Here is a 23,640-nt window from a genome sequence, read left to right as displayed (position 1 = left end):
GACACAAGTCTAACTTATAAACACATGTTCATACTTTTATTCCACAATCAGAGAGAAAGAAACAGAGAGAGAGTGCAGGACAGACAGACAGGTGACAGTCTCAGGTGTACACGCTGCTACACAACAGCACCAGAGAAGCAGGATTTAGTGTTTGTGTTATTACGAGTGTAAACAAGAAGAGTTCCAGATGGTGCAGTGGACACATGTGTGACTGCTGTGATTAAAGCATCTTTCTTTCAGCTTAACGAGTGAACCGTCAGCTCGTTCAAACACACGTTAAAGTCCGTTTGGCTCGACACCACCGAACAGAGGCAGCAATATAACACAGCTAACATTAACAGTGCAGTGGATCCTGCTTGTGCCGTGATGTTCAGGACTGCAAACCGAGCAGCATCACTGACTTTCAGCTTGTTGTGTTTGTGGATATATGACTGACTTTAATTATCCATGAAATCATCAGAGTCTCTGTAAGATTAAGGTCGACTATTGAACGGCGCATATTTAAAGGCTTTAAAACCAAGTTAGTACAAACATCACTAATGTCACATAACTGTGCCGACATGTGACCAACAGCAATGTTTTAATGTTCTTCATTATTAAACATTTGTACATAAATAAGTGACACAATATTCAGTACTTACTTTTGAAAGTTTACTCTTCGGCCGCTCCGCTTCAGGCATCCATCGTTTTTTTCCGAACAAATTATCCACACCCACCACCGCGCTATGAATTGTGGGATATATGGGACCACGAAGTCTACACCGGACCACACTTCAAATTTGGGGACATGAACGGTACATTTGTTGACTGCATTTGGAGTACACTTTGAATTGGGACACCCTTCGTGCGTCGCTGTGACATAATCGGTCTCCAAATGCGTGCGGTCACTGGATTGGGACACAGCCATAGATGCTTCTTTCACTCCTCGTTCAAACCGTCTGTCTTCCAGTTCAACATGTGGACACTGGCGTCCTCAAAGACTGACCTTTGACCTTTAGATGCAGATGAACAGCTGAGTCCTGTTGAGGTGGCTGTTTGGTGTCTCCAGTGTACAGCTCTGAGCTGTCCTTGCTGCACAGCTACACTACGTTTTTTAGTTTGTGTCTGCATGTGTGGCTGGGTCTGAAGGACACTGGGACGTCGTGGTGGCGAAGACTCCTGAGTCTGCCTTCCACAGGGTGGAGGTACTGCTCTGTGTGTGGGAGCTTCAATGTTAATGTTTCCATTCTCCTCAGTGTGCACAGAACACTCCAGAAAACCACGATCCTTCCACTGAGCTGATGTGTTGGCTGGTAAATGGATGAATAGACTGATACGTTGATGGGTGGATGAATGGTTGAATCGATGGATCCTCTGTGGAGGTCGTCAAGAGCACCAGATTCCTTGGTGTCCAGCTGGTGGAGAACCTCTCCTGGTTAACACCAGCTCCATAACTAAGAAGGCCCAGCAGTGTCTCTACTTCCAGTGGAAGCTGAGGAAAGCCCATCTCCCTCCATCCATTCTCACCACCATCTACAGAGGGACTATCGAGAGCATCCTGAGCAGCTGCATCACTGTCTGGATGGTAACGGCACCGTATCGGATCACAATGCTCTACAACTGTTAGTGAGAGCAGCTGAGAGGCTGGAGCCTCTCTTCCCTCCATCAGACACCTGTCACACCTGCTGCATCTGCGGAAAGAGGTACTGGAGCATCCGGGCCCTCACTGCCAGACTGAGGAACAGGTTCTTCCCCCAGAACGTCAGACTCCTGAACACACACACACACACACACACACACACACACACACACACACACACACACACACACACACACACACCTTATTACATCAAGTTACCTTTTGCACAACCCACTGTCATTGTTGCACTTTTCTTTTGCACTGTTTTTTGTTTTGTTTGTTGCAGTTTTTGCACACTTTGCACGTTATGTAGTCCTGTGTAGTCCTCACATGGAGCATCGTGGTCGTGGAACGAATCAATAGACTGATACGTTGATGGGTGGATGAACAGGTAACTGGATGGAGCCGCCCTCTCGCTCCGTGTACCCGCCTCCACAGCGCCACTCATCGGCCTGCATAAACTTTTTTCCCGCTGTTGTTACTTCCTGTTTAGTCCGGAGCGGAGCCTCGACTGTCCCCCGGGTCTCCGCCGGTGTCCTCTGCCTCTTTGTGGCCGCTCGGTCTCGGACTCACAGCTCACCTCCAGCCTCCGTCGACCCTCCGGGAGGACGCGGGTTCGGTGTCCGGGACTGCGGGTAGGAGCCGGGCTGAGCTCTCCCGGGGAGCCGGTGTCCGCCTGGTTCTTCCGCCGTGCGGTCCCGATGGATTTTACTTAAATGTGTCCCCGTGAAGCCGCAACAGTGCGCCGTGCTAATGCGCTGATTAGCCGGCTCTGCTAACCAGGTCAGTTCAACGCGCTGACCTTAAAGTGCTGTTTTCACTCACTTCGAGCTAAAGCTGCTAACTTCCAGCGCTGCTAGCCGCCACTGTAACTCCTCCGAGTCCCTAAAACTGCGCTTTAAACTGGGCTTTGAGAGTCTCCCGGGTGTCGGAGCTCTTTCGGGTCTCTGACTTAATTGGACTTGTTGTTTATATGAAGTTTAACTCCGGTTTAACAAGTAGGGCTGATAAACACTGCCTGTCAGTGTTTGCTAAGTTTGATTAAATGTTGTTTAAATGGACTAAGAGCCAAAGTTTACTCGTGAAACAGTTCCTTAAATCTAAGAGAAGCAGGCAGAAGGTCAGCCCACGCTCAGCGAAGCCTTTATTCGGCTTTATTTTCAGTCTTCAGCGGACTGACTATTAAATTCAATGTTGTGTGATTGAGGTTTTGAATGGGGTGGGCCGGGGCTGACCAGTAAAGCTGGGTTTAGATGTGGATTAAAAGTTTTCATTTGGCCCTAAACTGTTTATAAAATGTTAAAATGATTTAAAAATACAAACTTCAGGGTTTATCGAGGATCCAGGGACACACAGGATGAGTTTTCACCGGGGGCTTAATGTTCTGTTAGGCGTAAAATTAGACGTTTCTTTAACGAGGTTTTGAATGGAGTTTTGACGCTAAGCCTCTTGTTGTGTTAAAGTTACTTATTTGGGCTAAAGTGGGCTACGCATCGAGTCCTGAGTTAAACTGGGTTAGTACCTGAGTTGTGTACTGGGTTCACTGGTGGGTGTCAGTTTACTGTGGTTAGGATTAGACTCTGGATTGGATCATGTGCTTTTTAATTGGACTAAAACTGTGAGTTAAAGGTAGTTTTGGGGAAACTGTGTTAAACTGGGGTGCTGTTGGCATCGGTACTGGGTGTTGAGCGTTGAGGCGGGCCTGGTGGGTTTCTGCTCTGTGTTCCCGACCCTCACAGGTGTGTTCTTGTTCGTGTCTCATGCAGTTGGTTCCGGTCTAAGCAGGTTTGGTCCCAGCTTTAGCTCACCATGGCAGAGCTCCACCAGGCGCCCACCTCGCTGTGCTGCTGCCGTAAATCCCTGCCGGACTCCGGGGGCCGGTGCTCCGGGGACTTGGCCCGGCCCTCTGCGGGCCTGGGTCTGGAATCCCAACGCTGCCCCCTGGTGGATGTGGCGTCCGCATCGAACTTCAGGAGCTTCCAGCTGTGTCACTTCCACCTGGACCTGCGGCTGAACTTTGCAGTGAAGGAGATGAGCGGCTGGCTGGTTCTGGACCTGGTTCCGGTGCAGCCGGGGGTCTGCTCCCTGATCCTGGACTCCCACCCTTCTTTATTGATCCACTCCATAGACTGTAAGGTGCCGGGGGCCGGGCAGCAGGAGCCCGTGTCCCTCACGTACCGCGTGGACCCGTTCACCGACTACGGCTCGTCGCTCAGCATCAGCCTGCCAACCGCGGCAGTGAAACCAGGCCGGGCGGTCCAGATCACGGTCCGCTACACCACCACGGACGGGCCGGCGGTAAGGAGACGACACGGCGTCTGTACAGCGTGAGCATGCTGAAGGTGACCACAGCGTGACCCGTGTGTGTGTGTGTGTCTGCAGATCTGGTGGCTGGACTCGGAGCTCACCTGCGGTCAGGTTCGTCCTCTGGTCTTCACTCAGGGTCACTCAGTGTGTAACCGCTCCTTCTTCCCCTGCTTCGACACGCCAGCCGTCAAGAGCACGTACACCGCCACGGTCCGGGTGAGTCACACGGAGCCCAGGTAACATCAGAGCGGTGACAGAAGGCGTTTCCTTAAACACCTGCACTCACGCCGTTTCTGCTCGTCCTCCTCGGCAGGTCCCGGATGGCGTGACGGTTCTCATGAGTGCGTCTCGGAGTTCGTACTCCAAACAGGACCGCGTCTTCCAGTTCTCCATGGAGTTTCCTGTACCCTCCTACCTGGTGGCGCTGGTGGCCGGCGAGCTGCAGCACGTAGACGTCGGGCCGAGGTCGCTCCGCGTAAAATAACGTTTTCATTATTTATCAAAATGAGTCCAAATATTGTTTCGATGTGTTTGCCGACGAGTGAGTTTGAAACATGATACAGTAAAAATGATTTTAGGCAAACAAACAGATCATTTTTCATATTCCTGATGTTAAATCGGGGGGGGGGGGGGGGGGGCACTCCAGGCCTCGGTGTCCTGCAGGGGTCACCCTGGGTCACACCTGAGTCACACGACGAGCTCATCACCAGGCGTCTGGGAACGTTTTCATTTAGTCGTTTAAATCAGCTGATTCGTCTAAAACCTGCAGCACTCGGAGGCTCGAGTTATTCAAGTAATGTAAAGCAGTGAAAATCAGTATGAAAGATAAACGTGAGCTAAAGGTCAAAGATGATCAAAAAAAAATATTTACATCTGTGCAGAAACACATTTTGACCTTCGGCCAATCTTCTTTCAGGAGTCGTCTGTGGGCGGAGCCTTGCCTGTTGTCCTGCGCGGTGAAGAAGCTAGGGGGCAGCGTGGAGCGCTGGCTGGGCGTCGCCGAGGACCTGTTTGGACCTTACCTGTGGGGCAGGTGAGCCTCTAAGTTTCTGACCAAACTTTCTTTAAAACATCCTCGGCGATGCTGACACGGCTCGTCCTCAGGTGCGACATCGTCTTCCTCCCTCCCTCCTTCCCCATCGTCGCCATGGAGAACCCCTGCCTCACGTTCATCATCGCCTCCATCCTGGAGAGCAGCGAGTTCCTGCTGATTGACGTCATCCACGAGATCGCCCACGGCTGGTTCGGCAACGCCGTCACCAACGCCACCTGGGAGGAGATGTGGCTGAGCGAAGGCCTGGCGACGTACGCCCAGCGAAGGATCACCACGGAGGCCTACGGTAACGCTGCGTTCACCGTTTCAGAATTTACGTTTTTGTTGGCGAGATTTTAAAACATTTTCAGTTTTACGTGTTTGAACCTGAAGTCACGAACAGCTGATTATTGATTTTTAAAGTAAACACGACTTCAGCCTCAGTCCACATACTTTTGGTCACCTCGGGTTACCTGTCGCCCTCAGGTGAGCCGTTCACCTGCCTGGAGACTGTTGTGCGATTGGACGCCCTCCACAGACAGCTGCGTCTCCTTGGAGACAGCAACCCCGTGAGCAGGCTGCAGGTCAAGTTTGAGTCAGGTGACCCCCACCCACACACACACACACAGATGGAGGTGTGGTGTCCACTCGCACAGGTGAGATGACATCACTGTGACCTGTTCCAGGTGTGAACCCCAGCACGCTGATGAACCTGTTCACCTACGAGAAAGGTTTCTGCTTCGTGTCGTATCTGTCGGAGATCAGCGGAGACGTGAGACGCTTCGACTGTTTCCTCAGGGTCAGCACACACACACACACACACACACACACACACACACACAGTGACACAGACACACAGTCACACACACAGTGACACAGACACACAGACACAGACACACAGTGACACAGACACGCACACGCACACACACACAGACACACAGTGACACAGACACACAGTCACACACACACAGTCACACACACACAGTGACACAGACACACAGACACACACACACACACACACAGTGACACAGACACACACACAGTGACACAGACACACAGTCACACACACACAGTGACACAGACACACAGACACACACACACAGTCACACACACACAGTGACACAGACACACAGACACACACACACACACACACACAGTGACACAGACACACACACAGTGACACAGACACACACACACACAGTGACACAGTGACACAGACACAGACACACACACAGTGACACAGACACACACACACACACAGTGACACAGACACACACACACACAGTGACACAGTGACACAGACACAGACACAGTGACACAGACACACAGTGACACACACACACACAGTGACACAGACACACAGTCACACACACACAGTGACACAGACACACACACACACACAGTGACACAGACACACACACACACAGTGACACAGACACACAGTGACACACACACACACACACACACACACACACACAGTGACACAGACACAGACACACACACAGTGACACAGTCACACACACACAGTGACACAGACACACAGTCACACACACACAGTGACACAGACACACAGTCACACACACACAGTGACACACACACACACAGTGACACAGACACACAGACACACACACAGTGACACACACACACACAGTGACACAGTGACACAGACACACACACAGTGACACAGACACACAGACAGTGACACAGACACACAGACAGTGACACAGACACAGTGACACACACACACACACAGTGACACAGACACACAGACACAGACACACACACAGTGACACAGACACACACACAGTGACACAGACAGTGACACAGACACAGTGACACACACACACACACAGTGACACAGACACACAGACACAGACACACACACAGTGACACAGACACACACACACACACACACACACACACACAGTGACGCAGTGACACAGACACACACACACACACAGTGACGCAGTGACACAGACACACAGTCACACACACACAGTGACACAGACACACACACAGTGACACAGACACACAGTCACACACACAGTCACACAGACACACACACACACACACAGTGACACAGACACACAGTCACACACACAGTCACACAGACACACACACACACACACAGTCACACAGACACACACACACACACACAGTCACACACACACGCAGTGACACACAGACACACAGTCACACACACACAGTCACACACAGACACACACAGACACACACACAGTCACACACACACACGCACACACGCAGTCACACACACACACAGTGACACACACACACAGTCACACACACACACAGTCACACACACACACACGCAGTCACACACACACACAGTCACACAGTCACACACACACACAGTCACACAGTCACACACACACACACACACAGTCACACACACACACGCACACACGCAGTCACACAGTCACACACACACACACACACAGTCACACACACACACGCACACACGCAGTCACACAGTCACACACACACACGCACACACACAGTCACACAGTCACACACACACACACACACAGTCACACACACACACGCACACACGCAGTCACACACACACACAGTGACACACACACACAGTCACACACACACACAGTCACACACACAGTGACACACACACAGTCACATACACACAGACACACACACTGGAGTCATACATGTGTCACGTGTGTTCGAGCAGTGACAGTTTGTTTGTGGACAGCAGCTGAGTCGCTTTCACAGTCACAGCGTCCACATACTTCTGCTCCACGTTTCCATAGATTTACATTTCATCAGGATGTTTTACATGCTGCTCAGAGTCATGTGACCAGCGTTTGCATCGTGTGTGTGTCACAGGATTACATCTCAGAGTTTAAGTTTAAGAGCGTGGTGGCTCAGGACCTCATAGACTACTTCCTGTCTTACTTCCCGGAGCTGAAGGATGCCGCCGTCGCTAAGAGAGAAGGTCAGGAGACACTTTCAGCTCACCTCATCAGCAGCCTCCTAGTCTTCTCTGTGACATCACTTCCTGTGTGTATGCTCGTCCTCAGGTCTAGAGTTTGAGCGTTGGCTGAGCGGCTGCGGCCCGCCTCTCTACGAGCCAGACCTGTCAGCGGGCGGCGCTCTTATCGGGCCCGTCCAGGATCTGTGCGACCTGTGGAGGAACGCTGACCCCCCTGACCTAGAGGCGCTCGCGACCTTTGACCTCTCGACCTGGAGCACCTTTCAGATCGTCCTTTTCCTGGACCGCATGCTGGACCACTCGCCGCTGCTGCACAGTAAGTTGCCGTAGAAACACTGCAACACATCATTCAGAGCCTGCAATAATCTGCTCGAGTGCAAAGTACTCGAGTATTTGTACTCCGCAGCATGAAACATACGAGTACTGATGAAAGGGGTCACGTGACATCCTGTTTGCTGCAAATGGTTGGTGACGAGGACGTGGGCCGTTTCTCAGTACTCACGTCTGTACTGACGTCCTCGCTAGTCTGGACTCCGTAAGTTCACACGGGAGTTCGGACTTCCCGAGAACGCAGCGCGATCGTTCTGCTATTGGAACGGCAGTGTACGTGATGACATCACAGCTCCACCCCCTCTTAATTTAACTGTTACACATGATGCAGCAGATTTACTTCAGGAAAAAGATATTTCAAAAAGTATCTTCAGCACTTTGACGGATCATCAGTTTCATACAGTGAAGCACGATCACTACATGACACGTGTCTCCCAATCAACATAGCGTTAGTAAACACTCAGGGCAGACAGCTGGTTTGGAACAAATAATCAGATCATTGTTGGAGCAGCGTTCAGGATCTCCACGCATCAGCACGCCGTTTCTGCTCCCGGTGAAACTGCTTCCTCCTGAATTTAAATATTTTGATGTTAGATTTGTTACTTTGACGGGAACAGTACTGCGACTGATGCCGGAGCACAAGTACAGATGTTGAGAAACTGCCTTGATGTTCCTCACCGCGCAGAACACAGGAAGTGATGTGACAGGTGTCCACTGAAGGTTCAGTGATGAATGATGATGTCACTGCGCAGGTGTGATGGCGAGCCTGTCGGACTCGTACTCGTCGCTGTTCGACGGGCTGAACGCCGAGGTGCAGATCCGCTGGCTGCAGATGGTGGTGAGGAACAGCTTCTACCCCGACCTGCCGCGAGTGCGAGCCTTCCTGCACAAACACGTAAGTTCCGCCCACCTGCCTGTTGCGACGTTGAGCCGATCAGAACAGACATAGTTTTAAGGGGGTCGCTCAGCTACTCTGTCACATGTTTGCCCCTCCCTCTCCGCAGACGTCCAGGATGTACACAGTGCCGCTGTATGAGGACCTGGTTGCTGGGGTGATGAAGTGTGTTGCCGTGGAGATCTTCTACCAGACACAGCGGCGGCTGCACCCGAACCTCAGACGCACGCTGCAGCAAATCCTGTTCCAGACCAGCTCGACCAATCAGAATGGCTCCGCTCTGCCTCCCTCCTCCGGCTCCACCCCCCCGCAGGAGCCAACCGCTGCCGTGGCGACTGCCTCCCCTGGCGGAGCCACCGGGACAACTGCCACCATTGCTCTGCGTGATGTCAACGTCTCGGCGTGATGCCCGGACTACAGGAAGTAGAAACAATCAACAGGAAGCCTCACTCCAGATGTTTTAAAAGGGTTGATGTGGGTCAAAGGTCACTGCTTGAAAGCTTGACCTGTGTCTGGCGCCCCCGAGGAGGGCCCTGGTTGGACCCTAGAGTGTTTTTATGCGACTGACGACAGAGCAGAGGTCAGGTCGTTCTTCTCAGCTTCTGGCAGAAACGCGCCACCAGAGCGGCGTCGTGTAATTAGGTTGCGTTCGTGCTAACTCGCTCAGCGACTAGGCTGTGTGGGCGGAGTTCGACCGGGCAGGGACGGAGACGCCATGCTTGCTGATGATTCAGTGAGAAAAACATTTCAGCCTTACGCTCGTTCTCTGCCCGTGCGCTCACTGCTGGTTGGTTTCGCCGTGAGTGCCTTTGCCTTGTTGAAGTCTCTGCCCCATCACTGTGTGGGCGGAGCCTCTGTGACAGTAACTCTACCTCCGCTTGTGTGGACTCACCTGAAGGACCTCAGAACACCAGCAGATCACCTTAACGCTGCCTTCGTGCAGCTGGGGACACGCGGCCTTCTGTCTGTCCTGGCTCTGAAACGTCCCACCGACACTGAACGCCTCCTCGCTCTCTGAATGTTGAAGATAACCTCATGTTTACCTGACCTCTGACGGGCGAGCTCGTGTTGCCTGTTTGTTTTTACTGTTTTATGGACGTTTGTTTTTATGAACTGCTGACCCTTTAATAAACACCGATATCCAATCCGAATCCATGGAGAAAATTCAGAACCGAATGAATGCATCTTTTATTTATATTCATGAATTAGCGTGTCAATAACTGAAACTGTTTCCTGTTTGATCACGTGTTTGATTTACAATAAAATGATTGTCTCTATGGGTGCTTTCACTCTCAGATCAGGCCGGAAAAGTCGGACGTGTTAGGCGTTAGCTTGAAGGGGCATAAGTGCCGGAAGCTCTGAGGCCTTCCGTTCACAATAAAAGCTGGAGGAGCGGTCCGTTACAGGATGATTCAGCGGTTCGTTTGATCTCGTCCGAGCAGCGGAAGCCGGAAACTCGTCACGGGCTCGAGTTTATTCAGGGGTTGGATTCTGCTGTGAGCTCATGAATTCAGCCCGGATACAGGTGAGGGACGTGACGTCACAACCAGGACGGCGGGAAAAAGAAAAGCGTTTCTGGGTCGAGGACATTTGTTCTGTACCTTCAGGGAGTTTGAATATGCGGACCTACAAAATAAATTGGTAAACGTAATTTAAAAAATAAGATAAAATAACTACATAACATATAATTAATAAATAAAACTGATTAAGAACAAAAAGCCCCAAAAGAAACATGACCTTTAACGTGGAGACTGAACCTCTGACGTTGTGACGTAATAACGTGCAGGTGTGTGTGTGTCATCATTTCTCAGAGTCCAGATATTCTTTTTATTTTTGCCTGTGTTCATTCAGCTCTTATTCTGAAGGGTCCGAGCGGAAGTGTGTTCGTGCGTGTGTGTGTGTCTTGACGGCGTCGGGAGGAGACGGAGCATCAGACACGCAGAAGCTGGACCGACACATCTGGACCGAGAGCGAAATCTCTGGAGCGGAGACGCGCACGAACGGAGCGCGGGCGCGCGGACAGGTGCACAGCTGTGTCTCCTCAGCGTCATCCCGTGACCGCCAAGCCGGGCTCGCGGGCATGGCGGAGGAGACCCGCGTCATCTACCACCTGGAGGACCAGGACACCCCCTACCTCGTCCGCATCAACGCGCCCGCGGAGCGCGTGACCCTGGCGGACTTTAAGCACGTGCTGAACAAACCCAACGTGAAATTTTTCTTCAAGTCCGTGGACGACGACTTCGGGTGAGTCACGTGGTCCGTGCGCTCATTGATCCGTGGTCGGGTGAGTGTATTGTTCCCGTCACGCGATGTTTGTTATTCTTAAGGTACAATCACCCTCCTGCGCATGTCAGGGTGGAGCAGCTGAAGCTGACCCTCAGCAGCAGCAGCAGCAGGACCTCAGGCACCTAACAGGGAGCGCCCCCCCACCTGCCTCCTGTCCAGGTGGAACAGGTGTTGTCCCCTCAGAGCTTGAGGTCAGAGGTCAGCCTGGAGCCACGCCTTTGGTGCCATCGGGGGTGCTCCGCCCTCTTTGCAGTCCTACACTTGGAGAAACCTTAAGGTGGCAGCAGCAGAGCCCGGTCGGAGCCTGGTGCTGAGCTGCTCCACCCGATGCTGCACCTGTGGCCTCGGGGTCAAAGGTGGGCAAGTCCGCTGTACCGCACGTGTGCAGCAGCTGTGGTGGACAAGGCGGAGACTGGGTGGTTCTTCCTGACAGGAAGTTCTCTGGAGAACATGTTGCTCCGCTTCATCCACCCACTTTCAAATCTGTTCACATCTGTGGCGTCCCCGTGACATCGGGCTCCCCAACATGTTCCCGCCCTCCGGTCTGAGGGTGGCGCTCCGGGGCTCCTTCTGCACGTTTCACTTACTCTGGTTTTTGCTGTTTTCACGTGAAAGAGCTTTTATGGAGCGGCGCTGTGACGTGGGCACGCTGCAGCAGGTTCCACGCCTCAAACTCGTCTTTGTATTTGTGTGGTTGTAAACCCTTCTGCACACACAGGTCACAGTCTGTGCAGTTACACACTGCTGTGTGTCCAGCAGTCCAGCCTGTGCTTCAGTTTGAGCTCTCCTCATTTTTATTCACTCATTTACTCTGAACCGCTGATGAAACAACTGTTTAATAATCTGAGCTTCTATAATCTCACACACACACACACACACACACACACACACACACACACACACACACACACACACACACACACACACACACAGGGCTTTTATGACAGACTGTACGGCTGCGTGGAGATGCAGAGCTGGTTTCAGGGCTCGGATTATAACCAGGTTCAGGTTTGGGGGATGGTGTCTGTGACTGTGTCCTCACAAAGATAGGCAGACCAGCACATGTGTGTGACCCCTCTCAGCTGATGCTGCGATGATCGATCGTTCTGCTCAGTATTGATCTGTGACTCTGAGTGTAACAAAGAGGAGGAGAACACCCGGCGGGGTTTGTGTCCCCGCCACAGCTGCAGTAATACTCAGATTGTGAATATGAGATGTATGTAGCAACCATAACACCGCCCACTTTAGACCCTCAGCGTTGTTGTCGTGATGTTAGTCCAGTTTGTTTGCATCTCTCTCCTTCTAATTGGCTGCCCCTCACAAATATGAGGTTTTGATAGCAGGTGGGTGTGGCTTTTGTCTACCTGATATGCCCACATGTGCTATTAGATATTTTTAGAGTACTTATGTTTAATTTTCTTTCATGGCTAATCCTGATGTGTTACAGGGTGGTCAAAGAGGAGATCAGCGATGATGACGCCAGGCTGCCCTGTGTGAACGGACGGGTCGTCTGTTGGGTCAGTAACACACGAACATGGTACAGCTGAGTTTATGAGGACTGTTGACGATGATTGAGGACAAACTCTAAAATCGTTCCTTTGTCTCAAAACGACACAGTCAGCCAAAGCACACACCTGCATGCACACCTGCAGGCACACCTGCAGGCACACCTGCAGGCACACCTGCAGGCACACCTGCAGGCACACAACAGCTTTTTTCAGTCACATTAAAAGACTGAAAACACATTTTGTTGTGTTATTTATTGGATAACTGGAAGACACTGAATGGATTCTAATTAGAAGCTTCCCCACTCTTAAACCTTTATTACAGAAAATTCTTTGTCCCCACAATGTCAGTTGTAATTTGTGTCCTCACAGTGGTGGTAAACAGGCACAACTCGCACACAAACACACACACAGGTGTGTCCTGAGCCTTCAGGTGTTCATCATGTCTCTCCTTGCAGTTGGTGTCATCAGACACCTGCCAGCTGGATTTCAGAGGTTCAGATGTCCAGTCTGTGGTCACGCCCACCAATTTAGCCCCGCCCCCTATAGAGAGGACAGGTGGTATCGGAGACTCCAGACCGCCATCCTTCCAGTGAGTACACCGGGGCCCAGAATGCAACACGTGTTGTAGTGCAGGCCTCAATGCTGACAGGAAGTGATGTCATGTCTGTCTCAGTGCTGCCACTGTGAGCCATGATGAGCTGCAGGGGTCAGAGGTCAAACCTGCTGTTTCAGAGAGGCTGCAGAGGAAAGATGTGGGTGAGCAAGGTAAGATGCAGAGAGAGAGAGGTGTCACCTGCACACCTATTAAACAGTGACAGGCATTTCCTGCCATCTGCTGATTGGCTGTGGTCTCTACAGGTGATCGCCTGAATGGCCACGCCCACTGCCCAGCTGATAAGAGGGGGGTGGAGCCAACAGGTGGCGGCGACAGTTCATCGACCCAGCAGAGCAGCGAACTGGAAACAACCAGTTTCTGCTCCTCTGAGGAAGACTCAGGAGGAAGGTCAGTCTCACTCACAGACACGCCTACCTGTACCTGTGAGGACCCTCAGTGAACTCTGACCTCTCGATGATGCTCATAATCAGCAGGTTAACACTTTCCCTCTGCTTTAAGTATGTAAGGTAAGCTCATGACATCATCAGCAGACCTCGCTGTGATTGGTGGGTTTGCTATGACATGCACTCGCCGCCCTTGGGTCTGCTTCTTCTGCTCCAGTAATCCTGTTCACACGCCGCTCTCCTTCTCCTGCTCTGATTGGCTGCTGCAGGTCAGGTGACTAGCGCTGCAGTCTGTATTGTCCCGCAGATAAAAGCGTCCCAGCTCATCCATGAGCAGAAATAATGTGTTCCCGCCTCTGTCCGTCCGTTTTTGCAGGTTTTCTCTGGATTTTAGATTTTTTTTAGTTTTAAATTTGAGCCTCGCAACATATTTATGAAACATCGCTCACAGGTATGTGCATGTCACCTTTCTTTTAATGATCATAGTGATAAAAATAATCATGTATTTATTTGGACTTAATCTGTGAACAAATGATGTTTATTTTGATGACTGTTGTTAAACTTTCATCAATAATTTTTAATATTGATGATAATAATAAATGACAGCGACGACTTTTAGTCTCACTTCCTTTTATTCATTTTATTAACATAAAATCAGACCTTTCAGACGTTTCCAAAAACAGACAGTGAGTTTATGTCCAGTGAAGGTAACAAAGTGATACCCTCGGCACAGCGGTGATGCTCTGTGGCGTGAGTCGTGACACGCTCGTTTCCCACATCCTGACCAGACAAAGAAATTAGTTTGGCGAGGAAACGTTTCCCCCCGAGAGCCGACTGAAGCTCAGCCAGCGAGGCTCGATGTACAGCAGGCGTGGCCAGCTTCAGCTTCCCGATGACGTTCCTAAGCCAGCATTCGGGATACACACAAACACATATACACATAAAGGGGGAAACAGGGGACTGAGAGAGGAGCCGAGACAACAAACAAGACACAACAGATCTCAGTGAAGGCGCGTGGGTTCGTGCGTCCGCTTTCCTTCAACACATCGAGCTTTTTTCCTGTTTGTTTGTACAAATATTTACATTTTGTCTTTAATTTTTCCCGACTGAGTGACCACGCCCAACCACACAGGTATCTGTAAGCTGTGAAGTCAGTCGGACTGAACCAGGTGTGCTTCCCTCTGTGACATCATTTCAGGTTCAGCCAATCAACAGAGCAGAGCAGCTCCTCACCGCGTCTCATCAGGCGTCAACGCCGCCGCCACCGGAAACCCAAAACACAGCGGATGGAGAGGGTAAACACACACACGCACGCACACTGACATCAGATGGCGTTATTGACAGAGTTCAGACACTTCCTATTTTTTCCTGTAACAAACGACTTGATTGGTCGGAGGCCATCGGCGCCTCCTCAGCTGTGGCGGCGCTGCACAGGAAACAGATGTGAGTTTTCAGGCGACCTGTGGGAGTGTGCAGGGTTCAAAGGTCAGACAGACGGACCAACAATGGACAGGGTCACTGTGTGGAGGCCTGTGGGGTCTCGTGCGTTGGTTACCATGGTGACAACATTCCTGCTCTCAGGTGATTTGTTAATCCTCACAGGTCAGGTGACAAACCAACTTCAGTGAAAGTCTTTTCTACTGAATTCTAATGCAGCGGTTCTACTCACATCTGCAGGCTGGTTTTTGCCTCCTCGTACCTGTGCGCACACGCAGGTGCTTTAATGTGGGCGGTCTTTGTGACCAAAGCCGTCTGACCTTTGAGCTCACGGAGGTCAGAGTCAGTCATGTGACTGGTCCAGGCTGACAGCAGGTGCCGCTGATGAGTCGGTCAGCTGACTCAGGACTGCGGACACCTGTGGACTCTGTCAGTGACGTTACCTGATGAACTTCCTGTCTGAGGGGGCCGTCCTTCACCTTCCTCTACTGTCTGTCTGTCCGTCCGTCTGTAACTGTCTCCTCTCTCTGTCCGTCTGTCTGTCAGTCTGTGTCTTTCAGCAGTGTCACTGACTCCACCATGTCGCTCAACATCATCACTGTAACTCTCAACATGGGTGAGTACGCTTCAGTACGGGTGAGCGCTGCTGCCGATCACACCGTAGCCCCGCCCTAAACCCTCCCCTGCTTCCTGTTTCTCTGAAACTCCAACTGGACCAAAAGTAACTTGCTGCTTGTTCAGTCACAGCTGAAAGCACGAGCTGAGCAGCACGCTCATGCAGGAGCACAGTCAGAAGTCGCCTCCTGCAGGACATTAGAGAGAACGCAGGTTTAAGAAGCTAGAGTTATTATGGAGCGGCTGTTAGCTCGCAGTGACAGGGATGTTTGCACGTAGCAGCAGAGCTCAGGGTAACCCTGCTGTGTGCCTGCCTGTCTGTCAGAGAGGTACAACTTCCTGGGCATCAGTATTGTCGGTCAGAGTAACGACAGAGGGGACGGAGGCATTTACATCGGCTCCATCATGAAGGGCGGAGCGGTGGCGGCGGATGGACGCATCGAGCCGGGAGACATGCTGCTGCAGGTGCCGCTCATGCCGTTTAATCCGCTTCCTGTTTTAAAGGTGGTGGTGAGAAGGCTCACGATGCTGTGTCGTATGTGTGTCCGTCAGGTGAACGACATCAACTTCGAGAACATGAGCAACGACGACGCCGTCCGAGTCCTCCGAGAGATCGTCCACAAACCGGGGTGAGACCTTTTGCTTCATCCGTAAGTTCGCCATGGTAACCAAGGCCGATCACGTGGTTTAAAGTCAGCTTTGATTTATCTGACAAATGAATCCGTGCGGGAGCTCAGGTGTTTTTCCTGCGTCGCAGTGGAGACGCTGCATCAAAGGAACGCTTTAACCAGACCGTGGAGTCTGTCAAAGCGGTCAGCTCCGAGTTGGGGTTCATCCGATTCTGCTGCTTTGGTCTGAATGAAATTAACAGCAGGTGCTCTGAGCTAGTGTTCGCCAATCTTTTGGAGCCACGGCACATATTTCACATCAGAAAAATCCATTACAGTTACTGTTTAAAAAGGTGGTATTCAGAATACAGTTACTTGAAATGAATGGATTACACAACGGTCTTTTCCTGTTTCATAACTTAGGCTGTCCCCTCTCCATCTTTGGTAATTTCATGCCAGTGGAAACCCAAATAAAACGCTCATTGAGAGGCTCTAATGCCTGTACAGCCTTACCTAATGTCCACCTGCTGTTACTCGTTTATATTAATATTTAAACATCTAGTTGGTGTTGGTGTGGAGAGTAACCTTCAGTAATGAATCACACAGCAATAGGACATTTATGTAGTTGTAAAAAGCATGATATTAAGTAATCCAAAGTATTCAGAATACGTTACAAAATACATTTTGGGGCATGTGATCTGTAATCTGTAGTGGAATACATTTTAAAAGTAACCTTCCCAGCACTCCTCCTGGATGGCATCTACGTATCGTTGCTAGAAGGTTTGATGTGTCTCCCAGCACGGTCTCAGGACCATGCAGAGAGATGGGCAGTTATGGGTGGACAGGGCCGTAGAAGGCCCTTAACCCATCAGCAGGACCGGTAAATGCTCCTCTTTGTAAGGAGGAACAGCGTCCTCAGAGCTACAGACCTCCAGCAGGACACTGGTGTGAATGTCTCTGACCAAACAATCAGAAACAGACTAACGAGGGGGGTCTGAGGCCCCGACGTCCTCTAGTGGACCCTGTGCTCACTGCCCGGCACCGTGGAGCCCGACAGGCATTAGCCATAGAATACCATAATTGGCAGGTCCACCAATGGTGCCCAAACTTTCCACAGACGAGAGCAGGTTCACTCTGAGCACATGTGACAGATGTGAAGGGGTCTGAGAACGTTATGATTTCATACTGGGTATGGTGGGTTTGGTGATGGGGAGAATAGAATCACATAAAATAGAATAGCCTTTTATTGTCATTGTGCACATACAATGAATATTTTGGGCAGTCATTGGCTGTGCTCTGCCGTCACTGATGGTCTGGGGAGGCATATGGTAAATGGACTGATTCTTATATAGTGCGTTTTTACTCTCCTGGAGTACTCAAAGCGCAGTACTCCAGGTTACAAGACGAACTGCCAACTCTTGAGACACGGTCGCCCCATCCGAACGAGAGGGGCACAGGTGGAGGGAGCAGAGGTAGTGATGGTGGAGGACTTTGAATACCTGGGATTGACCATCCACAGAGAGGTGAAGAGGAGAGTGCAGGCAGGGGGGGTGGGTGGAGGTGAGTGTAACCGAAGGAGAAGTTTGTTTGTTTTCTTTTTATTGAGCATCAACAATGTAGTACGAAGATATACATGTAGCAAGGCCACAATGCTCCTTCTATATATCTACCCCACCCCAAGAACATGTTGGACAGCGATCCAGAGGGGAAAAATTTAAATACATAAATGAATAAAGTGAATTTAAATGAGGTGCAAGGAAATTCACCATATTTGAAGATGTGCACTTAAAGGGAAGTTTGCACAAAATTAATCACAATCACACAGAAAAAGGATGTACGGCAGCTGTCAAGCATCTATCAGGTGGGTATGGTTTTAATTTTCTCTAAATGTTTTAGCGATGTATCCCAAACAGCAAAGAATCTCTCCTTCGACCCCTTGAGAGCGTACTTATCTTTTCCAGCTGTATGAACTGTGACAGGTCACTGAACCACAGAGCCGCTTTGGGTGGCTTCTTTGACTTTCAATGCAACAATATCCTTCTGCGTGCAAGCAGTGTAGTGAAAGCGATTGTGTTTTTATGACTTCCTTAATGTTCCATGTCCTCTATCTCTAGCACCAAATATACCCATAGCTGCATTGGGTTGAAGCTCAACATTCAATGCTTCAGACAGTGTTTTGAAAATTGCTTTTAAAGTTGGACATGACCAAAACACGTGTTAAATCTGCAGAGGGATTTCTTCATCTCTCACAGCTTGCATCTATGTTTGGAAATATTTTGGCCAGTCTTGCCTTGGAGTAATGAATGCAGTGTCAAATCCTGAACTGTATGATGTTTAATTTGGCACAGAAAGTGCTGTTGTTTACTCTTAAAAGAGCGCTCTCCCAGGTCTCCTCCTCTAAGTCCACCCCCAGCTCATCCTCCCAGTCCGCTTTGATCTTTGGCATTGTTATTCTGAAAGGAGGCTATACAATTACTAGTTCTTCAGATTAGACCTTTAGGCTTAAATGTCAGGTTCAACAGATCATCTACAGCAATAAGTAGAGTTATATTTGGAAAGTCAGGGTTATGATGCTGAAGGAAGTGGCGAACTTGAAAGTATCTAAATAAGCTGAACGAGGGAGGTCAAGTTTGTGTGACAAATCCTGAAAACTTGCCAAGACACCGTCTATGTACATGTCAGAGGCTGCTGTGTGAATAAAGTTACAGTTTGAATAATGACCGATCTGTGTCATCTTCCTTTCAGTCCGGTGACGCTAACCGTGGCAAAGTGTTGGGATCCGAACCCGCGAGGCTGCTTCACGTTGCCGAGAAGTGAGTTATCGTCGGTATTTGTTTGGCACACAAGAGGTGTTACATAAAGTAAAATGATTACATGACACATCCAAATCTCCACAGGCGAGCCAGTCCGTCCCATCGACCCTGCTGCCTGGGTGTCTCACACCGCCGCCATGACGGGGAGGCTCCTCCCACTATACGGTATTACACCCACCATCCTCTGCACCTCCCGTCACCTGTCCATCAGATGCTAACCTGCTACTTTTTTCCAGGCGTGAACGAGGAGAACCACCTCAACATCCACAGTGACATGACCATGGTTGTCAAGGCGATGGCCAATCCCGAGTCTGGCCTGGAGGTCCGAGACAGGATGTGGCTGAAGATCACCATCCCCAACGCTTTTATCGGTAAGAAGTCCGGCTCATATTTTGGTCTGAATCCTGGAACCGTGACCTTTAACCTCTGATGACCATCATGTGTGGGTTCAGTCACTTAGGAAACCTCATCGTCTCGTCTTCACGTACTCGCTCTTCGCTCTGACCTGGTCTCCGCCCTCAGCCGATCCAGACCGTCCCTCCACTCTGTGACTTTTTACACCACCAATGTTAGAGCTACGAATGACGTCCGTCACACACAGTGGCCCTTTGTGTGGTACCCTCAGCTCGTTTAGCCTGCGAGCCAGCGCGGTTTACCGGGACGTGGCCGCCGGCCGAACCCACACTCCCCTGTAGGAGCAGGCGCTCGCTCTGGTATCCCCGTGTTGGTGTTGTTCCTGAATCGTCAAAGCTAACGTTGGTCTGGGTTCAACATGGCAGGTGACCTGTCACGTTGTTGTGATGTCATTGTTTTGGACCATGGGAACAGCACCGCCCCCTTTTTGGGATTTTTTTCCCGAGGGGACAGCAACAGGTTTTTTTCCACATTGCTATGACATCACAACAATGTGATTGGTCACTGGCCATGTTGAACCCAGACTAACGTCTTGATGCATTCTCAATCATCCAGGAAAGTAAATCTCCAAAATGTTGGTCCAAGTGACTTCTTCAGAGAAGACTGAAGAAGTCACTTGGATGAGTGACGAAACGTTTCTCCCACAAAACGCTACGTCCAGATGAACAGAATCAACTTTTTGGAGAACCCAGACTAACGTTAGCTTTGAAGTTCCAGATGCGACAGCAGCTAGCAGTACTAGCGTAAGAGTACGGAGAGGATACTACACTGGTAGTAAATACGCTGGAGGGTTACCTAGGCAACCACAGTGTGCTAGCGAGGAGCCGTCAGACAATGAATGGCGCCCTGTGAGGACGTTCACTCCACGAGGCTCGGAGAGCGAGCAAGTACCAGTTAGAGCTGGTTCTGGTTCCAGGGACGTTCCTCGGATCCCCGCAGAGCTTTGGTGGCTGGACTGCAGCGAGGGCTGGTTTTAGGAAAGCGGGAAGTTATGTGTGCCTCACCTTTGACGGCCTCCCTCCGCCCCTGCAGGTTCAGACGTGGTGGACTGGCTGCACCGCAACGTGGATGGCTTCATTGACCGACGCGAGGCTCGCAAGTATGCCAGCAACCTGCTGAAGGCCGGGTTCATCCGACACACCGTCAACAAGGTGACCTTCTCCGAGCAGTGCTATTATGTGTTCGGAGACCTCTGTGGAGGTGAGGGCAGGAAGTTAAAACCATTTCATAATAAGAGCGTGAGTTTGAGGTTTCTGCTGCGCTGATCATGACTCTGTGCTTCCTCCTCAGACATGGCTGTGATGTCACTGATGGATCAGGAAGGAGCCTCCACACGAGGGTCTGACTGCGACCAGCTCACCTTCCCCTACCAGTACCCCATCCCCCACCCCTACAGCTCCCCCCACCCGCTCCACCAGCTGCCGGCCCTTGGAGGAGGAGGAGGCCCATGTAGTGAAGGTAACAAACATGCTCGTGTACAAACACTCGCAGTGGGTTCTGATTGGCTGTTACTGATCAGCTGGCCGCTCTTGTCCAAATATGGTCGCTGTGAAATGACTGACATCATGATGTCTGAAGTAATGATGGTTTGTTGTGACCTCACAGGAAGCTGTAGCAGCGGCTCGAACTGCAGCGATAATCAGGAGGAAGGAGCAGGAGGGAGCGAATTGAGAGCCTCCAAACAGGAAGCGAGTGCCTCTCCTGAGAAGCGTCTGGAGGCGGAGCCTCTCAGTGACAGTCCTGTCCAGCGACCTCTGAGCTGCTTTGAAGACCTCCTGCCGTCATCTAGAGGTCAGCACCATGACCTTCCAACAGCCCAGCCTGGAGTCTCCGCCTCCCGCCAGTCCTTCCGCATGGCCATGGGAAACCCCGGCGACTTCTTTGTGGATGTCATGTGATCACATTGGGAACTGGAAACGTTTCCGTGATTATAAACTGTTGAGTTCGTAGTTTGAATGAAGCTGATTCAGGAAAGTTTGCTCTTCGTCATATTTAGATTTTATTTATGAACCTCCACTGTGAAGTGGCACACCTTTGACCTCACCTGCCTCCAGCACTGTCCAACCCGCCATCCTCACGTGTTTGAAGATCGGAGCAGCTCAGAGGCCGGGAGCGTTTGATTTGATCCGTTATCACGTCAGGACCTCGCTCTGAGGCTCTTCTGTTCTCCATCGACGCGGGGTTCTCTGGTTCCTGTCCGTGAGGATGTCGCAGAGGGAAAGCTGAGCTTCGTCTCCAGAAGTTGCTGGATGTTGAATCGTGTGCCGGGTTGGGCTCGACAGGAGATCCAAACCGGAAGCAGAAGCAGGTTCAGGTCAGCGAGAGGAAACGGGAACTAACTGCAGATACGCCCTGCCAACCCGGCTGTCGTCCGCAGGCCTGCAGGTCCAGCAGGTCCAGCAGGTTCAGCTCACTGACGGTTCCTCGAGTCCGTGCTGACCCGGTTTCCTGCGCACACTTCAGCTGCTCGTGTCTTCGGGTCACTTGTTTATTAGTGACAGCAGAGTGAATGAGACGTTTGAAAGTATAGAAAAGCATAAACACCAAACCTGAAAGAAATAAAAACCCAGTGAAACCAGCAACATGGTCGGAGGATGGTCCTTCTTGCTCCATCACAGCTTTCAGAGAAACGCTGTGTGTCCTCTGCAGACATTTGAGTTGTTTAAAACAATAAAAGTCTTTGAAATGTGTGAAATGCTTCTCTCCGATCTGCACGCTGAGCTGATTACAGTAGGCTGTTTGAACGATGGGTGGCGCTGGACAAAAACTACAAAACACAGAGGCCTCATGGGCCGTGAAGGCTCTGTGAGACAGGTGAACACCACCCAGAGTAAGAATCTGGTTAGATACCAGTGTGTGTTACCTGGCTTCATGGACAGATAGAGCTGGGTGAAAATGTATGCTATGTCTTCTGATGATACTGCCTAAGGGAAGCATGTATAATGTAGGGCAGAGCTGGTCAGAATTGTTTTGTTATTTTTTATTCATGTGGATATAGTGCATATGACATAAATATCACAAGTTTATTTTTAAAACAAAATAAACGTGTTATTTTTCATGTGATGTGCATTTATAGACATACATGTTCAATATCCACATGAATAAAAATAATAAAGTAACTTATTCATTTATACCGGTAGTGTAAAAGTCAAAGACTAGGAAATATTTTCCACGTGTGTGACCAATAAAGGTTATCTTATTATTTGAAAAAACAATCTAGAACATGTAAAAACAGAGAATTGTGTCAGGTGACCCCGAAGAGCTTCAATCTGAACTTTTCCACTCAGAAACAAAACACGCCTCTTTCATTACTGCGTTGTAGTGAACACCAGTGGTGGAGCGGGGCGGGCTTAAGCCCGGGTTGTTTTGTCAGAAGCCCGGGGTCTTTTGGAGTGTAATTTCTTCATAGTTAGATGTCTGGCTGACAACTGTATAAAACAAAAAGTACACACAATATTCGAAGCACATAGTGCACACTGTGGGAATTTACGACTGTGCGTGAATCCCCCCTGATATTGGTATGATCCGAGCTCAGGCACTAACCGGGGCGGGGCAGCTGCTGCCTGTGAGTGCGCTGTTAGAGAAGCGCAGACAGAGGAGAGCTGAAGTTTGAGCAGGTACCAAAGCAAATCATTCGTACTGTACAGATAATGTAAATATGACGGTGCATCACTAAAGATTGATATCAAACTGATCACTTGACCCATATTACGTTACTTGTTCTTCAAGTGAATCAACAAATGGCGAAATGAAAAGCCGAACAACAACAAAGCTGTTTCTTTAGAGAGTCTCAGCTTACGTGTGTTCAT

At 50.3% G+C, this 23,640-nt stretch overlaps 2 protein-coding genes across 2 annotated transcripts; both read left to right on the top strand.

Annotated features, from left to right (window-relative positions):
- Positions 1 to 2,021: 2,021 nt before the first annotated feature.
- Positions 2,022 to 10,428, top strand: rnpepl1 (arginyl aminopeptidase like 1). The gene is made up of 12 exons (XM_014410818.4): positions 2,022 to 2,401; positions 3,385 to 3,916; positions 4,001 to 4,141; positions 4,239 to 4,390; positions 4,842 to 4,958; positions 5,030 to 5,265; positions 5,445 to 5,558; positions 5,645 to 5,757; positions 7,821 to 7,929; positions 8,015 to 8,242; positions 9,009 to 9,151; positions 9,261 to 10,428. Exons 2-12 carry the CDS (start codon positions 3,428 to 3,430, stop codon positions 9,555 to 9,557), a joined length of 2,139 nt encoding a protein of 712 aa, XP_014266304.1. The 5' UTR covers positions 2,022 to 2,401; positions 3,385 to 3,427; the 3' UTR covers positions 9,558 to 10,428.
- Positions 10,429 to 10,577: 149 nt separating this feature from the next.
- dvl3b (dishevelled segment polarity protein 3b) lies at positions 10,578 to 23,525 on the top strand. The gene is made up of 15 exons (XM_076873536.1): positions 10,578 to 11,395; positions 12,885 to 12,954; positions 13,401 to 13,534; positions 13,619 to 13,710; positions 13,804 to 13,948; positions 15,143 to 15,239; positions 15,928 to 15,997; positions 16,322 to 16,461; positions 16,549 to 16,625; positions 19,350 to 19,417; positions 19,502 to 19,582; positions 19,654 to 19,788; positions 20,864 to 21,031; positions 21,122 to 21,289; positions 21,437 to 23,525. Exons 1-15 carry the CDS (start codon positions 11,232 to 11,234, stop codon positions 21,727 to 21,729), a joined length of 1,902 nt encoding a protein of 633 aa, XP_076729651.1. The 5' UTR covers positions 10,578 to 11,231; the 3' UTR covers positions 21,730 to 23,525.
- Positions 23,526 to 23,640: the final 115 nt, after the last annotated feature.

The sequence above is a fragment of the Maylandia zebra genome, linkage group LG14, assembly GCF_041146795.1.
Source record: "Maylandia zebra isolate NMK-2024a linkage group LG14, Mzebra_GT3a, whole genome shotgun sequence".
Classification (NCBI taxonomy): Eukaryota; Metazoa; Chordata; class Actinopteri; order Cichliformes; family Cichlidae; genus Maylandia; species Maylandia zebra.
The sequence above is the reverse complement of the archived record's forward strand: the minus strand, read 5'-3'. Positions and strand labels throughout refer to the sequence as shown.

Excerpts from the sequence above, each read along its gene's own strand:
- rnpepl1 (XM_014410818.4), top strand. The coding sequence starts at position 3,428 with ATGGCAGAGCTCCACCAGGCGCCCACCTCGCTGTGCTGCTGCCGTAAA. Across the intron at positions 4,391-4,841 it reads CACGTAGACGTCGGGCCGAG|GAGTCGTCTGTGGGCGGAGC; the intron begins GTCGCTCCGCGT and ends ATCTTCTTTCAG. Across the intron at positions 7,930-8,014 it reads CGCCGTCGCTAAGAGAGAAG|GTCTAGAGTTTGAGCGTTGG; the intron begins GTCAGGAGACAC and ends GCTCGTCCTCAG.
- dvl3b (XM_076873536.1), top strand. The coding sequence starts at position 11,232 with ATGGCGGAGGAGACCCGCGTCATCTACCACCTGGAGGACCAGGACACC. Across the intron at positions 13,711-13,803 it reads GAAAGATGTGGGTGAGCAAG|GTGATCGCCTGAATGGCCAC; the intron begins GTAAGATGCAGA and ends TGGTCTCTACAG. Across the intron at positions 19,789-20,863 it reads CATCCCCAACGCTTTTATCG|GTTCAGACGTGGTGGACTGG; the intron begins GTAAGAAGTCCG and ends CCGCCCCTGCAG.